The 17,998-nt window shown below is 39.0% G+C and overlaps 2 protein-coding genes across 4 annotated transcripts; one reads left to right on the forward strand and one right to left on the reverse strand.

Moving 5' to 3' along the window:
• Window positions 1-4,993: 4,993 nt before the first annotated feature.
• Window positions 4,994-11,643, reverse strand: LOC113031527 (NLR family CARD domain-containing protein 3-like). Of its 3 annotated transcripts, XM_026183669.1 has the most exons (8): window positions 11,198-11,643; window positions 10,677-11,021; window positions 10,181-10,258; window positions 9,735-9,785; window positions 7,814-9,623; window positions 7,457-7,543; window positions 6,176-6,343; window positions 4,994-6,015 (listed from the first exon to the last, which is right to left on the reverse strand). In XM_026183669.1, the coding sequence occupies exons 2-8, from the start codon at window positions 11,002-11,004 to the stop codon at window positions 5,694-5,696; spliced, it is 2,844 nt and encodes a 947-aa protein (XP_026039454.1). In that variant the 5' UTR covers window positions 11,005-11,021; window positions 11,198-11,643; the 3' UTR covers window positions 4,994-5,693. The 3 variants fall into 3 exon arrangements, with proteins under 3 accessions (XP_026039454.1, XP_026039453.1, XP_026039455.1); XM_026183668.1 differs by having other exon boundaries at window positions 10,677-11,643; XM_026183670.1 differs by lacking the exon at window positions 7,457-7,543 and having other exon boundaries at window positions 10,677-11,643.
• A 132-nt stretch (window positions 11,644-11,775) lies between these two features.
• Window positions 11,776-17,906, forward strand: LOC113031534 (myelin-associated glycoprotein). Its single transcript, XM_026183683.1, has 8 exons — window positions 11,776-12,453; window positions 13,180-13,581; window positions 14,263-14,574; window positions 14,656-14,919; window positions 15,718-15,990; window positions 16,271-16,373; window positions 16,466-16,631; window positions 16,730-17,906. The coding sequence occupies exons 1-8, from the start codon at window positions 12,333-12,335 to the stop codon at window positions 16,883-16,885; spliced, it is 1,797 nt and encodes a 598-aa protein (XP_026039468.1). The 5' UTR covers window positions 11,776-12,332; the 3' UTR covers window positions 16,886-17,906.
• The last annotated feature ends 92 nt before the right edge of the window (window positions 17,907-17,998 follow it).

Here is a 17,998-nt window from a genome sequence, read left to right on the forward strand (position 1 = left end):
ACGAGGATAATTATTCAGCCTCAAAAAATCTGCTAAGATACCTGCGTAGAGCTCTTATTTCAAAAAGTTATGTTCATAAACATGATAGACGAGAGAAAAAGAAAATCCTTCACCTTTTCCCTGTGGAACTTTTTCCTCGACAAATATGATGTTTAATCTAAATCACAGTGACTCAAAGAATGATAGAAATGCTAGCTTTGCATAAAACCTTGATATTTCTCTGATATTTAAGATATAAAAACTTACATTCTTACGAGCTTCATAGAGAAGTCATTTCCACATATGTGAGGTTTTTTAAGAACTGTTCAGGAAGCGATGTAAAAAGAGGAAATAACACAAAAGTATGAGTGTCAATATTAGATAGATGCTTTTACCAGAAGTGGCTGTTAACAGTAACACCTTCTTTTCTGACCATGATCTCCACAACACGTCTTGCACCACTGAATGTGCTGTAAACATTTCTATTCACTTAGTAATAGTGTTCACTATTTGGCTGAAGGAATAAAGTAGATTAATGTTTCTATTTTCTAAACAAGAAACTGAAAGTTAAAAACAGTAACAGTAAGACTGATGTTGTGTAAATTTCCATCCATTTGCTTCCGCTTATCCTTTTCAGGGTCGCGGGGGGCGCTGGAGCCTATCCCAGCTGTCATAGGGCGAAAGGCGGGGTACACCCTGGACAGGTCACCAGTCTGTCGCAGGGCCAACACACAGGGACAGACAACCATTCACACTCACATTCACTCGCACATTCACACCTAGTGACAATTTGGATTAATCAATTAACCTATCCCCACAAGCTGCATGTCTTTGGACGGTGGGAGGAAGCCGGAGTACCCACGCAAACACGGGGAGAACATGCAAACTCCACACAGAAAGACCCCGGCCTGATGGTGGAATTGAACTCAGGACCTTCTTGCTGTGCGGCAACAGTGCTAACCACTGTGCCACCGTGCTGCCTGTGTGTGTGTGTGTAAATTTCATTAATAAATAATATGTACAATATTACTTATTAATGAATATAGGTGTGTTCACCTGTCACGTGCACAGATAAATAAAAATTTCTATCAAAGCCTACAGAAATTGAATTTAATGTTTTTCATCTTTGGCAGTTACACAAGTTGACACTAGGTGGGAGTGTTTTCAGGGGTTAGTTTGTCCTGTCTCTGAGCAGGAGCGTTTTCATTGTTCTACAATGTCATGGACATGTTTGTGGCTTTTTTTCCAGCTTCCATATAGTTATTATATAGTCAATGTTCACTGAAATACAAATATAGTCAGCCACAACTAAAATCCAAAGTCACAATTATAGTTAACTTTTGATGACAATTATGAAAGAAAGAAAGCAGAACTGCAATGACATTGAAAGAAATAGCAGCAGGGAAACGTAATCTGATACTGTGGTTTTGTTTGAAACCACAGTCTGTATTGTTACGAATAGTCAGAGTTTTTCTAAACAAAACCACAGTATCAGATTACGTTTCCCTGTTGCTGTTTCTTTCAATGTCATTGCAGTTCTGCTTTCTGTCCTTCAGACACACTACTGTCAAAGTTATTACTGGTAATCAACTTTTGGACTCAAAATGCACAGCCCAACAACCAACAGAGTGCTACTCAACAAGTTTTATTAAAAAGTTTGGGGTTTTTTTTAAATAAAATTTAAAAAAAAAATCAAAGCAGCAAAGACTTGAGCCCAAGGAAACACTGGGGTTTACAAGATTCAGTTCAAGTGGTTGTTCTGTCTGAAGAGGTGAAAGTGGTAAGCTGGAGCAGAGGTTAGTTTAAATAACTTAATCTTTTTTAGTAGTTACTTGATACTTTCCAGAGAAAAGCAACAATGTAGGATTAGACTGACAAGAGTTCCTCAAGGCGGTGGAAGGTGGACAGGCAGGTATGTATTACACGCAAGTTTCCACAGTTTTCTTCTCAAGGAATGTGGCAGAGAGCGGTGGCTCAAGCTGGTCCTTGAAAACCCAGTTACTACTTATCAGATAGAAGGGAAGTGTGACAAATGCAAAGCGTGAACTTGGAAGCTACACCAATAGGCAGAGTCCAGAGCAACGGCCATAGATAGGCCAAAAAAATTAATAAATAAAAGGCCACAGAAGAACCCCAAATCAGCACCAAACCATGACAATCAAACCCTTCTCTGTCCAAAACTTTCTGCGTTTGCTATGTCAACAGTAGCTATAATGTTCCTCTGCATTACACTAAACAGAAAGTTTCTCACTCCATAACAAAAAGTCAAATAAAATACATCATGTACATATCTATACTTATAGATACCTAGGAATATCTATTACTTACATAGTAATAGTAGTGGTAAAATAGTTCAATTTATGTCTTGCATATTTCCACAACCCTCTATCCATAATCACATACTGTGTATGCTACCATTGTATATAATGTATTATTACTTATTTTGTATTTGTTTGTATTTTATTTGTATTTTTGTATTTTTTTTCTTCTGCTATCTGTACCTGAGCTGAGATAACGCACAAATTTCCGCACTGTGGGATCAATAAAGCCTTATCTTATCTTATCATATCTTATCTTGTCATTATTTGGTGCATGTTACTACTATGTCAAGTGTAGCTGTGTGGCAGGCAGGATGAGGACCCAAATAAAGGACAGGATGAATGAAAAGAGGAAGCTTTATTGCTGTATTAGAAACACAAACTAAATAGAAAACTCAGAAACTAGAAACTAAGAACTGGAAACAACAAACAACCCCTTATCCTAACACTAGGTGGTAGTGTGTTCATATGCTAGCTCTGAGCTGGAGACTTCTAATTGTTCAGCAGTGTCATGGATATGATTATGACTTGTTTGCTGGCTTCCATATATATAAGCTAAAAACTAGTCACAATTAAAATTCATTGCTGAATTAACTTTGACTGTTATGACAATTAGCTAATAGTAATATTGTGTGTTGACATGAATAGTCCGATTTTTTCGGTCCCTGGTGTCTTTTCTTTAAATGTCATTGTAGTTCTGCTTTCTGCCTTTCAGATCCACTGCTGTCAATGTCAACAACCAACAGAGCGCTTTATTCATGAGACTCACAAAATGCATACTGATTCCATTGTCGTGGTGTAGAGACATAAATAAAAAAAATATGTCTTTGACAACAAATTATGGAAAAATTGGAAGTTTTATTTGAAAAATAGTCAAAGGAGCTTGCAAAGAAAAGCGTCTGGACTTCTTTAAGTTGCTTGAAGACGTTTCACCTCTCATCCGAGAAGCTTCTTCAGTTCTAAGGTCAAATGGTGGAGAGTCCCAGATATAAACCTAGTGGGAGTAACCCCCCACAGAGGGACAAAATCAGAATCAGAATCAGAATCAGAATACTTTATTGATCCCTGGGGGAAATTATTTTTTGTTACAGTGCTCCATTTTAAACCAACATTAAGACAAGACAGACAATACACTAACTAAGAATAGTACAATATATACATATATATACATACATACATACATAAGTCACTCATAAATAAATAGTTGGAAAAGAAACATGTGTAGTTGTAGCAGCAAACAGTGTATTAAGTGGATGCGTTGTACAGGGAGATGGCCACAGGCAGGAATGATTTCCTGTGTCGTTCAGTGGTGCTTTTCGGTAATCTCAAAAGGACCCCCTGATGATCCTCTAATCGCCTGAGCCAAGGTGGGAAACTGGGCGTGGGTCCCAATCAGCCAGAGTTTCGGGTGTGTTCATTGTGAAACCTGGGGGTTTACGACACCAACTCTCTGCCATCTATAATCCAGTTTTGAGATCCCTTCCCAGACGCCTTAACGCCCACTCACATCCTGGGCCATCTGACCTCAGGAATTCGCATGATAAGGTGGGGCCAGGTTTCACAATGAACACACCCGAAACTCTGGCTGATTGGGACCCACGCCCAGTTTCCCACCTTGGCTCAGGCGATTAGAGGATCATCAGGGGGTCCTTTTGTCCCTCTGTGGGGGGTCACTCCCACTAGGTTTATATCTGGGACTCTCCACCATTTGACCTTAGAACTGAAGAAGCTTCTCGGATGAGAGGTGAAACGTCTTCAAGCAACTTAAAGAAGTCCAGACGCTTTTCTTTGCAAGCTCCTTTGACTACGATGACCTGGATGACTGAGAACCTTCACAGACATATTTGAAAAATACGTTTTTTATTTGTATTTTAACAACAAAGAAAGTGAATGGATGGCCTACCTTGTAAACAATAATAGAAACATTTTCTTGTCCATTCTGCTTTCTTTCCATTTTCTTGTTATTTTTTTTTTAAATGAATACAATTTATTTTTCTTTAATACGTAAAAAAAAAAAGATTTACAGAAACATTAAATAAATTTGTCATTCAAGCTGAATTTTACTTTCAGCTCAGAGTTTCTGTGATGTTGAAGAATGTCTTCTCTCTTTGGTGTAAAACATGTGGACACTAGAGGGCAGCGTGTTAATTTATTAATTCCAACTGAGTTTGGAAAAGAGCCGACTTCTAAATTATCACACTGACACTTAAAAACACTTAAAAATCATTGTAATTATGTGAATCTTGTAATATTAACTAATGATAGTATCAGTTGTATTTAGAGTCCAATTGACCATTCAAAAAATGTGCAGGTACAGTGTTGTCAGTCATAAAAGGTTAATCACAAAGAACATACTAATCTATTAAAAGTTCTCTCGGGTTCAATGACAATTTAAACATCTAAAGCATGTTATCAGGTTGAAATTGTTAATTCTCCAGATGATTAAGCAGTATTACAGGTGGTTTTAAGTTATTAACACACCTGTCTGGGTTTTTAGGATCTACTTTCACAACTTGAAGTCAGACCGTAAGATTTTTTTTTTTTTTTTACGTGTTTATTTCTTTTTCTTTCTTTTTTTTCACAGAAAAGAAAGAAAAAAAAACACCAACACATCCACACACACACACACACACACACACACACACACACACACACACACACACACACACACACACACACACACACACACAAAAACATATTTTCACTCAATTACCCACAGATATAGAAAGAGAAAAAGATAAACTCCAAGAATGAATTGTCCTTTACACTTACTTCCTATTTAACTGAGAACATCTTAATCGCAACCCCCCCCCCCCCCTCAACAGTTGGGACAAATCATTTGGCAAATAAGAAAGCAAAGGGGACCAAACATTGAGAAAGAGACCCTCATTTCCTCCTAAAATAGCGGCAGTCCTTTCGTGAGGAATAACTTTAAATAATTCTCTGTACCACAACGTCACAGAGGGAGGTTCATCCTTAACCCAATTAATGAGAATACATTTCCTAGCTACCAGCAATAGTTTGTCACATAATTTGCGCTGCAAGTGATTCAATGTTACTTCTTTTGAGGATAGGCCAAGAAGAAAATACCCGGGGTCCCTTTGAATCAGATTGTTAAAAATATTACTTAGTTCTTGAGATATGAAGCTCCAAAATCTTTTGATTAATTTACATTCCCAAAAGTAATGAAAAAAAGTGCCAGTTTCTTTTTGACATTTACTACAAAAATGGGAAATATGAGGTGCAATCTTATGCAAGACATTAGGAGCTATATAAAGGCGATGTATGATTTTGTATTGGGTTTCTCGCAAGCGGTTGCAAGTAAAAGTGGAACTACTCATGTTAATGGCTCCTTTCCGTAAGATTTAATAGTTGAGATGGTTCATTTCTGTGTGATCATTTGCCTCTAATCACTTCTGTAGAATAGTTCAGTAGCTCCTCAATCTTTGTTTGAAGCTCCTTGGCTTTCTCTGCATTCGCCCCCTTTTCCATTGTCCCTGCCACCTGCAGCCCCTTCAGCACTGACTGCAGGGCATCCGCATTCTTGACAGAGTCCATCTGGTCTCTGTCAGTCCGGATCTCCTCCACCCAATCCAAGTATGCCTGAAGTAACCCAAGGTCATCCACAAAGTTTGCAATGATCCTGAGTTCCGGCCGACGTTTCTCCAGTTCCTTCAGTCTTCTCCTCCCAGTTGCTCCAATGTCATTTCCAACAATGCTGTACAATGAAGAAATCACTGGTTAACAGATTTTTGGACATGCCTTTTTACAACCCTCAGCTATTATCTAACATTTAAAAAAAAGGAACCCAGATTAAAGATGGCAGTGGTATAACATGGAGTGCATTGGACACATGCAGATTTATTTTTTAATCTTACGTCAGTGTCTTCAGAGAAGTGTTTTTGCTGAGACAGTTGACAATGTTTTCTGTTCCTCTCTCTGTGATGCCGGTGATGTCCAAATAAAGTTCCTCCACAGTGTTGTTGTTCTCCAAAGCATTCCACAGCTCCAAACCCCCCTCAGGACCCAGGTTGTTGCCGCACATACTGTACACAGAAGCAGGAAACATATTCTGCGTGTGCTGCTTATATCAAAAAATGTCAAGGTTTCGAAAAGTCATGGGGAAAAGCATTTTTTGTGGCAATCAAAAACACAATCTCTACAAATCTCACACTACTCACCAGAAGTGTCATTATCCTATAATTGCAAAGCATCGGTTTAAGCAAAGTTTTAATTGGTTGCTTGCTTCCATTAATTCTCTGCTAGTTTTCTCAGTTCAGGACACATTAATTGATTAATCACACTATAACTAAATATATTAAATTGCATTACAATTTTCATGTATATGTAGGGTGTCTGTGCAAAAGAGTTTGAGAAATAAAGCTAATCTTTAATTAGTTTGTCTTGGCCCCTGAGTTTTGCCTTTCAGTTACACCTTTAGTGTTTTGGATGCTTGGCCTTTAGTTTTTTCCACTTTTCAAATCTAATTTCGGTAAGTCTCTGGAGTTTATTTGTGTCAGATTCTTTGGATTTTGATTTATTTCCCAAGCCTCCTCCAATATCCCTGTATATGTCTCTTGTCTGCGCATCTTTATTTAGTAGTCTTTATTAGCTGGATGGATGGCTTTAATTATTGTTCCTAGTTTTTAATTTATTTCTAGCTAAGTTTTAGTTCCTGATTTGGTTTTGGTTTTATTCATATATCTTCCAGAGTTTTGAGTCTTTTTTAAAATCCTGTTTTACTTCATTAGATTCTCTCTCTTGTGTTTATCTCAGTGATGTTCAGCTATGTTTAGTTTCCCTCCTGTTTCTGTGTCCAACCATGCCCGTGTTTTCCTTCGCATCATACTTTGTCCCTGTGTTGATAGTTCATGGTGCGGTCACAGTTTTTTCTCCAGCGCTCTTCTTTTCTGTAAGGTTTGTGTTTAGGATATTATCACCTCTAATAAGGGCTTGTTTTTTGTTAACTTACTGTCCAGTCTGAATTTGAGTCCAGTCATCCTGCATTTCACAATGCAGCTATGCAATATTTCTATGATAAATATGTTTTTGGACTACTTTCCATGTAAATGGCTAAAACATAACATTTAAGGCAGTCACTCACTGTAGGTTCTAAAAAATAATTTTCACCTGAGTGTTGAATATTTTAAATGACTTACAAGAGCTTCTTCACTTGGCACTCATTTGATTTCAGGATGGCAGATTCTAAAATAGCTGCTTGCTTATCCAGGCAGTTGTATCTCAAACTGAAAGAAAGAAACTTTTGGTCAACATTGTTTTTGGCCGTCTTACATGTAAGGGGGTTTGGGTCCATCCCAGCATGCATTAAACAGAAGGCAGGGTTCACATCCATCACAGAGCTAACACACATAGAGAGAAGCATGCAGACACGGGGGGAATATGCAAGCTCCCCACAGAATGGCATCAAAGAGCTGGAAAGCTCAAATCCCAACTTATTTTTATTTTATTTTAACTGCAGTATATATTTTTAAGTGAATATAAAATGAGCTACTCACTAGAGAGATTCACATCGATGTAGAATTGGTCTCAGTCTGTTGAGTCCTTGGTTTCCGATGTTAGAGTAGCCCAAGTTGAGCTCTTGCAGCTTGTGTGGGGAAAACTGCAGCACGTAGTGTATCGCTGCACAGTCCACAACACTGAGCTTCATTTTAAACAGGTTGAGTTTTGTGATCTCTGGTGCTGCAAAGCTAGTGGTTTCCTTCATGTGGAACTCCATCAGACAGTGGAGAAGATTTAGGGCTACCTGGTTTTCCAGCTCCCTGGTTTTAAACTGATCTCGGAACCACAAACCGAGCCTGTTGGGGATGCTGTCCTCTTGCTCGATGGGAGAATGCACAAGACCTTCTAAATGGCCTGACAACCGTGCTCGCAGCATTCCCATGAAGAAACGTGTGAACATTTGGAGACTTTCGAGCTTATCCACGCTAAGGTGTAAATTTTGAAGGGGTGCAGCAGTAGAGGACGAGGGACGTACCCCGAAGCACCAAAAGTCAAGAGCTTGTATTATGTCGTCCTGGCTGGAGAGGTTGATTGCGCAGTACAAGGCAGCTAGATGTTCTTGAACAGTAAGGTGGAAGAAAGAAAACATCTCCACTGTCTCCTCTTTAATAGGCTGGAGGATATGACAGAGGAAGGTGCTCTGAACATCAGCAGGTGTGACACCGTAGTTCTCCAAATCTGCTTTATCAAACAATATCTTCTTTTGTAGAAGGTTTTCATAAGCCAGTTTCCCCAGTTTCATCAGTTGTTGTTTAGCTAGGCTAAGAACCTCTGATCTAGGTGTGCTTCTCTCTGTCCTCCCTTTTAGTCCATGGTGTTTGACTGCTGTAAACAAATAGCAGAAATAAACCTCGCTGACTGTTCTGGGTGGGCTTAACTCCAGAGACTTCGATTCACCTGCATTGTTAGGCTGTGAAGAGAAGAACTCAGCCATAGCGGTACAGATGATGTAGCAATAAAGAGGGATGAAGGAAAGCACAAATAGGTTGTCATTGTTCACAATGTAATCATACACCTTTTGAGCAACTTCACTGTCTTTGTAAAACTTGGTGGTGTACTCCTTCACCTGGTCCTCCTCAAAGCCCAGCACCACACAACATCTCTGGAAGAAACGCTTGGGAGCTTCTGTAGATGGCCTTGTTGTAATTATGACTGATGCTTCTGGAAGAAGGCTTCCTTTTACCAAAGCCACCATCAGCTCTGACACCAGAACGTTTGATTTTACATCAATGTTTTTGTCTGGTCTGTTCCAGTCCAGAGGGGATTTAAACTCATCTAAACCATCTAAGATGAAAAGCAATGATCTTGGTGTGGTGAGCAGGTCAGGTAGAGCCTCCTTTAGGTATCGGAACCGTTGTTCAAGAAGCTCCAGTAAACTCAGTGGTTTATCAACTAGATTGAGCTCTCTGAAGCGTAGGTCAAAAATGCAGGTGAATTCACGCATGTTCTTCCCAATTGCCCACTCGTAGACCAATCTCTGTACTGCCACACTCTTTCCTATACCTGCAATACCCTTCACTTTCACCCTTTTAGGGGCTCGTCCCAATGCTTCTTGGGGGCTCAAAAGATGACCGGGCCGGATACGCTGGCAGGCCTGGTGGACATAGATGCGAGCACGTCTGCCCGCCAAGGCAAAGTACTCATGTTGGCTACTGTCAACTAAGTCATTGTCTTCTGTCACGAAAAGGTCAGTGTAGCGGATCTCGATGTGAGAAGCTGAGTTTGAAGCCTCCCTGTTTCCCTCTGAGTAACATTTTAACTGCTCTGTGCGTTTCAGTAAGGTTGTTTTATGGGCAGAAATTGAAACTGGAATAGAAGATAAAGATATTTTTAAAAAACTAAATTACATTATTCTGCAGTGTTTTATAAGATAAAGATTGTGGCTTCTTGAATTCAGTTGACCTGTTTTCATCCTACCTCGGATGCTGGCCAACTTTAGACTTCTGCAAGATTTTGGCTCTTCCTTAGCTGCAATATGAAAGTCAGATCTCCTTACTTGATTGCAAGCACAGGAATCAAATCACGAAAAATTGCATTTGCCTAATGTCAGTTTACATTTTAAATTGACTGATTATGTCCATTTCCAGCTCTATATACATTTTTTTATAGACTCAAGTAGAGAAGTTTGTGTGATTAACAGTTCAGAATAACCCTTTTTTACAGTATAACGGTAAATCAAGGCATACATTCAAATTCATACACATATTCCATATACAGCAAAAAATGAAACCAGGAATTATAAATTTAAAAAAACAGGACAACATTTATTGCTTATCTCTATAAAGAAAACATACCAGAAATAACGTACACTACTATATAATTCATATGTAAACATTTTTTTTGATGAAACAATGAATTCATACCATTAACGTCAGTGGTGAGGGTGAATCCTTTGCTCTTTGCTTTAAACAGTTTAGCAATGGGGTTTTTGGACTTCTTGTCTGTTGAAATCATAGAATAATTTATAGTTATTTTATATGCATTTGTTTAAAATGTCAGATTCACAGGTGACTCTGCTGACTGAGCATTTTCATATCCCTGAGTCTCATCATCAGGGAACTATGAATACCTGATCCAAATATCCAAATCACTGACACATTTTAACTTATGATAGTTGAGCTCAATGTCCATTATCTCTTAAAACTCTCACCAAAGTAAAAAAAAAAAAAAAAAAAAAAATCCTGGCGAGGCATCAAAGCTGATTGTACCCTGCATCTAATCTTCTTTCATGTCTTTCCTCAATAGGTTGTAAAAGTTGTCTTCTATTAACAGCCCCTCACGATCAGCTCAAGGTTGCAAAGAAGATTAACTTCAGTTACACCTGTTTATGTAAAAACCAGCACATTAAAGCAGCCTCACCTTCAACTTTCACAGATGTAGGTGCTGATTTAGTGACTGCATCGTTCCTGCAGTGTCTCTCGACCCAGACCTGCAGGTCTCTGCAGTAGTAATCCTGCACTTCCCTCAACACCTGCAGGAACTTTTGGCTGCTGTCCTCTGTGGCACACACTGTCTCCAGTGCCTTTGCCACAGCATTGGAAGGCGACCTCTCCAGCAAAGACAGGTAGCAGGCAGACGAAAGCACCTCGGCATCACGGAGCCAACGCAGCAAGGGCGCTGGATGGTCACATGTCCACTTCAGCAATAAGTCTCTCTGAGAACGGAGCAGCTGCTGAGCTGAGCTCATAACTTCTTACAATAGTGCTGACCCCCAAAGCAAAAAAGTAATCAAAGCTTTAAATGAATTGTTACTGTATTCAGTAATATAAGAGAAGACCCAAACTTTGATGTTTCAGTTCTCACACATATACCAAACTGCATTTATGCACATGAACAACAATAAGGATTTCTGTACAAACGGTACCATTCTCAACACATACCTTATCCGTGCACTGTAGTATCTTTACATTAAGCTGTGGTTTTAATCCACATCTGGTGTTGCCATTGCAGTCTTGAGTTTTGGCACGAAGGCAGTTTGCAGTCTGTTTTAAGGAGCAGGGAGGTGCAAGCAGCAATTCAAACAAGCTTTGAAAGGGTCCAGAGTTCAAGCAGTTAAAGCCTTTGTACCTGACTCTGATTACTTGGTTTTGTTTGAGCCTGAAGAAAAATTTATCTCAAGGTGATAATGACAATAACTGCAACAAAATGGAAACAAATTTAAAATAAGTTATAAAAGTTGTTCCACATGTAGTCTGTGTTGAATATCTGCTCTGTCACTACACACTGCATGGAAATGAAATTACTCATATTAATATATTTAGTCAGATCATTTTAAAAGGTGTTAAATAAAGACTAAGTGCCCTAAAATTATTTATGCCAAATTCAGTTTACGAAATATGTCTCAATGTACGATAATAGAGAAAACAATTCTTATTTAATCTAAGGAGCTTGGAAAGAAAAGCGTCTGGACTTCTTTAAGACGCTTTTCTTTCCAAGTTCCTTAGACTACGATGACCTGGATGACTGAGAACCTTCACAGACAATTCTTATTTAAATGCTTCAACTTCATAAAGTTTCAATATTACACTTTCCCCCTTCATCCGTGATGACCTACTTACACACATGCAGACATTTGCTGTCAACAGCATAGCAAATATGTCACTAAAAAGTTAATATTCAAACCCCTCTTTTTTTCCACACTCTTTTTTTTTTCACTATTGTGGTTTGGCTGGTCCGTACACAGGGAATGAGAAATGTATCAGATTTGAGTTGCTAGTCCCTTTGAGGAACTGGGCAACAGCATGAGAGTGACTCACTCACTGTCATGTGCTGTCTCATAGCTGCTTGCTGAGGTCTTTCTTTCCTTTGCAAAAAGGACTTCAGCACTTTAATGATTTTTGGATCATTTATAAGCTATATATATTCTAAAGTTATAACCCTATGATTTATTTGTTTTATAATTACACTATGAGCGACAAAGATAAGTGGAGGTAAAATAAACAAATATAATAAACAGTCATTTGATAATGGACGTTTGAGGGGGGCATCACAGGAAGTCATAGTACCAGTTGCATAATGAAACAATCAAGCTTCCCCCTCTTTGCGCCTTTGTTCATCCTTCCCTGTCTGAGCCATCAGAGCAGGGCTGCAGACATGCAGGCAGACATCGTCTTCCTTGTGTGTCCTCTGATTTTTGGTAAGTAATTAAACAAATTATTGATCATTTTAAATATACTTTAAACTTTCTTGAAAAAAAAAGAAATTCCAAAAAATTAACATAGTTGCTTTTTGGCTACATTTGGAGGACGTTTGCCATGTGGTGTAATTTAATGAATCCCTGTGCTCCACTGGCTTCTCCTAAATTATCAATATAAGAGGTTTATTTTAAGTACTTTTTTTGTCTTTTGAATGTTTTCTGCAAAATATTTTGTGCTGATGAAAATTAAATACTAACAAATCAGATTGTAATTTTGTAATAAAATGCTCTACATTTTTATAACTTAAAACAAATGTTTTTCATTACAAGAACATAGACATGTTTTGCAGTCTGAATAGTAGATTTAACTATTAACAGAGTTAAAACTCCAGCTGCTCTCTTCCTCTTTCTAAATATACAACTGTTGCAAAACAGTGTGGTATTTGTAAGATTTCCAGATAGCACAAACCTCTTGTCATATAAAGTTTAGTTTTTACGATGACCTTTCTATACAGTCTCAAGAAATCAATGCTGTTACAGCTTTTACAGCTTCTTTTTTAAATATATGAAATATTTTAATCAGCCGTGTCCTTGAGACATTCTCTTATGCTTTTTAGTTGTCATAATAAAACTGTGAAATATCACTGCTGTGTCTCAATTATGTAAAGTTCAATCTACTGTCGAATAATGCTGGATAAATGATTTTCTGTGCTTTCTGTACAACAGCAACATTGTGGAGGGGGGTGCAGGCTGTCTCTCCTGTACCCTCAGTCCCTGACCGTGTCCAGGCTCTGGTGGGCACCTGTGTGGTTATTCCCTGCTCCTTTACGCCTCCAGCCCCTCATCCTATTAGAGGGAGGAAGCAGTGGGTAGATGTGCGGCTAAGGTTCAGAGGTGGTGGCCCTTTTTTTCCTCTTCAGAGCACCGCTTTTAACAGCCAGGACAAAGGCCAAGTGAGCAGGGATTTCCAAGGCAGAGCATCCCTCTTTGGCGAAATCGCAGATGGTGACTGCTCAGTGAAAATCGAAAGGATCAGGGAGGATGACCCCCAGGTGTTTGAAATTTCTCTGAAGACAGTGGGCGACTCACTCTGGGGGAAGCCAAGGAGCTTCAATCTGGACCGTATTTGTGAGTGAGGAAAACAATGCATGTCCTCTTTTCTACTTTTTAAAACACTTTGATTTTTTTCACATGATAAATATTACATAGAAGAATTATTAGTACAATCAGACAATAGAGAATCCCCCGCATTGAAAGTTATATTTAAAAAAAAAGCTGCATGAAGTGCATATGTGTCTTAAGCAGATTAACTATTAAATAAACTTTAAAATGTTTCCCGTGAAAACATATTTTCTTAAATCTAAAATAAATGTACAGGAAGAGCATTAAGCATTTCTTTTTATCTTTACATTTATAAATAAAAATTCACATTTTCTTTATAGAGCGCCAATTCACAACTATAGTCACTCAACACACTTTATATTTTAGGTAAAAGACCCTAACAATCACACAGCGCCATCTTAGCAAGAACTTCATGAGACTGGGAAGGAAAAACTCTGGTTTAACAGGAAGAAGCCCGACTAGCTGTTTGGGGGTGAATCAATATCAACTACAGGAAAAACACAAAAGAAGAAATATGGGATTATTCATTAAACAGTTTTGTTTCTATCACATATGAGTAGACTTGTTCAGTAGTTCTAGCACTAATGGTTGTTGTAAGAGAATTCGTCTTTTTGCTTGTATGATTTTTATGTTTTTAATACACTAAAGTGTTAAAATCATAATGATGGAGATTTTCCTTCTTGGCAGACACCCCTGAAGCTCCTGTCATCAGCGGCATCATGTCAGCCACAGAAGGACAACTGGTCACCCTGAACTGCTCTGTCAACTACCACTGCCCCTCCAGACTGCCTGATCTGCAGTGGAGGTGGGAGCGAGGAGCCCAGAAGAATATAACTGAACCTGGGGAAGTACAGACACTCTACCCAGATCCCCACAGGAAAATTTTACTGGCCTCTTTGACCTTTACTGTAACACACCAGGTGAAGCCCAAGCTCAGGTGTCAGGTCATCTTCCCAGGCCCTAAAACACTATCCACTTTGAAGGACCTACATGTGACGTGTAAGTATAAATTTGACACGTGTATTTGTGTTCCTGGCTCAGTAAGCTAAAACCTTTCTTTTTCCCTTTTAATGCTCTTAGTTCCTCCAAAAGATGTGAAGATTCAAGTCCAGACCCTGGCAGTGAAGGAGGGGGGCAATGCACTGCTCATGTGCTCATGTAAAGCTGACCCTCCAGCAACAGAGTACCACTGGTCCTATAGTCAACATGGCCGCACTGTGCACCTCAACCAGCGAACGCACACAGTCCGGCTGTACAACGTGACACGAGATATGAGGGTCCGGTGCGTAGCTCAGAACCTGATTGGCCGAGGAGAATCGCGACCCACAACTCTTAATATACAATGTAATTCTACCGCTTCTTGGTCTTCTCTGCATCCCATTTATACGTGTTGTTAGGTTGCACCCAACTAACCAAACCATAGGATTTGATTTAACCAGGCATTTATTTGGCATCAAATTAACAAGGTTCAACAAGTAGAGCTTGATAAAAACAGATGAGGGGGATAATAAAAGGAAAATAAAACAACTACAGGTGCATAATTCAAATCCAACTGACAAGTAAAAACTGAAATCTGAACTTTGAACTCTCCCAGGAGAAAAAGCAATTGTTAAGTTTCAGTCATGTAAGTAGGTTGGTCCATGACAGAAACACAAAAATTAAGGGAAAGACAATAAGCTTTTGTTGTGTGAAGATAGAGCAAACTGCAGAGCAGCCATTGAGAGAAACAAAAAACAGGTGATTATACATTAACCAGGATGGATTTGAAAATAAAGGGCAAAAAACCTGTTTATCACCCAGTACATTGTTATGTGTACTGGGTGATAAGCAGGACAATTAAATCCCAATGAGTTTGTCTTACACAGAGTTAAATGTGGAGCTTCTGCATGCATCTATTTGATTTCACTGACCAAACAGTCTGCAAGGCCTGTAAAGACACTAATCACAGCCAATAAATAGTGAATGAACTGTTGTTTTTACATACGCCAAGTAGGCTAGAAGGCAACTCATTTTCTGTAAATTTCTCATCCAACCCATTCAAAAAATTATAAAATTGCCTTTTAATCCTTAGATCCTGTGTTTTGTGTAGATATATCCTCATAAATATTATTGAGAACCTAATGACAGTATTATCTCTTCCAGATAAGCCGGCCATCATCCAGCTCTCCTCTACCTGTACTGTAGAGGAATCAGAGGTGGTGTGCCAGTGTTCGGTCGACTCCAACCCTAAACCTGCAATCACCTGGAGCGTTAATGGGTCTGTTCCACCTCAAGATTACAACGTGTCTGTAACATCAGAGCCCACTGTGCTAACGGCTATTCTGAGAGGGCAAATGGAAAAACCTCAGATGGTGATTTGCTTTGCTTTCAACGCTCTGGGAAACGACTCGCTGGTCTTGCTGCAGGGAGAAGAAGGTGTGTTCAAAGCACTGTTTTTCCATACTAAGAAAGACAACAGCCCTGCCTCTTGTTTATTCACTCTGATGTCTTGCTTGTGTTGAAACTTCTGTGCAGCATGCCTGCAGCTTAAAAACACAAGTAGAAGAAAAGAAGCTGCAAAGAAAACCAAATAATTTTCTTGAGCTATGATTGAAAAATCTGATTTTTCTTGTTTGCACTGAAGTTTGAAGTTGATATAATCCAGTGATGGGACACTATATGCTGATCCACTGCTGCTCTTGTGGTCCACATACAGAGATAGCATTTTTCCTGTGGTTGGTTTTACCTGCTGTCACTGCTGTCCTGGTCATATTCCTCCTGGCCCTTCTTGTCTACTGCTGCAAAAAGAGAGCTAGAAAGTATGTACAGAAACATTTCCTGTTAAAAGTTTGCTTGGATTGTGTCACGCCTAATTATCAAGTCTATCAAATACCTGTTCTGCTTCTCTCAGGCACATTCTAAGAAGACATCCCACCATGTATCCTGGAGGATTGGAAATTTATCAGGACAGGATGCCTCTATATATAAACTGCACAGAAGTGACTCATGTTTACACCAATGGCAGCTACCAGCTTGTGTACCAGAACTGCACGCCTCTTTTTGTCCGCACTAAGCAGGTATTTGATAACCTTGATCTTTCAGTGCACAGTTTTTCCAGAGGAAATAGCAAATCACTTATTCCAGTGCAAACAGCTGCTCTCCCTTTTTTTTTTAGATCCGTCCAATGGGCAGGAGAGGTGGGGAGAGACGAAGACCTGGACCAGGTGGAAGAATTAACCAAGAAGCTGGTCAGGAAGTCAGAGGCGTAAGAGAGGTGCAGGGTACAGCTGTGGAAGATGCAGAGACGGGCATCTACCTGGAAATTCTCTGATCACAAAGCTAAATTACAGTTACATTGTACATTGGATTAATACTGTTCTCAGGATATTGCATACATTGTAAATCAATACTTGTATATATGTCATTTGCATTTGATAACATTGCACTCTGATCTGTGGTTGGTCTATCTTTCTTCTAGTTTCTAAACTGAACAATTTCTGCCATCGAGTGACAGAGATGTGCTTTGCTCTTCAAAAAAAAAAGAGCCAAGGGAGATGAAAAGGTTTGATGAAAGAGTTTTCATCATTTTATCTGTGAAGCCCTTGAGGAAAAAAAGAAAACAGACCCTCAAATCTGATGTAGTCTGGCCAGACCACTCAGTTGCATTTCTAAAAGCAGCTGGAGCACAAGAGTGATCCTCAGGAAGCTTTAAAAGTTTCTCTGGAAGGACAAAGAGCTGCTCCAGCTGTGATGAAATTTATAACATTCATTACATCAGCAGTGACTCGGTTGTGTTAAGCATACCTGGAAGTTTTTCTTGTGTTGGAACTTTAATGACTTCTTTATGGCTATTGTTTAACTAATTTCCCTTAGTGTTCATCAGCTTCATCAGCTTGAGTATACACACACCCACACACACACACACACACACACACACACGGAGTTCAACAGTAAACAACAAAAAAGAATAATGCAGAGAATCCTTCCTTTCATGCTCATCTACTCGAAAAGTCAAATTTATTTACATGTTTGATTATGAACTTTTTTTACTTCACTTTTTTTGTATGCATACTGAATCAGTGCACTTTTATTTACACTGGTCTGTACAAATGTTTCCTATATTATATCTTCTAGAGCTTTCTTATCTAATTTTATACTTCTGTAATTATGTGTACATTGCTGATCTCCAGTTTGATTTATGATGTACTCTCAATTTAAAAACACAACCTATTTTTGGGCTCTTTTTGTTGCTGGTGTAATGCATAATTTTGCAGATATGGTGTTATCGAACACTGACAGCTGAAAGGCTAATGTACATTCTCCCTGCTCTGAGATCTTAAAGTGTCTGCTCACGACGTTTAAAAGTGTATGTTTTGTCACAAAAGAGACAAACTGCGCAGGATCGGAAAAGATTTCAAGAATAAGTGCTCTCTTTGAATGCCTC

This window comes from Astatotilapia calliptera, chromosome 11 (genome assembly GCF_900246225.1).
Source record: "Astatotilapia calliptera chromosome 11, fAstCal1.2, whole genome shotgun sequence".
NCBI classification, from domain to species: domain Eukaryota; kingdom Metazoa; phylum Chordata; class Actinopteri; order Cichliformes; family Cichlidae; genus Astatotilapia; species Astatotilapia calliptera.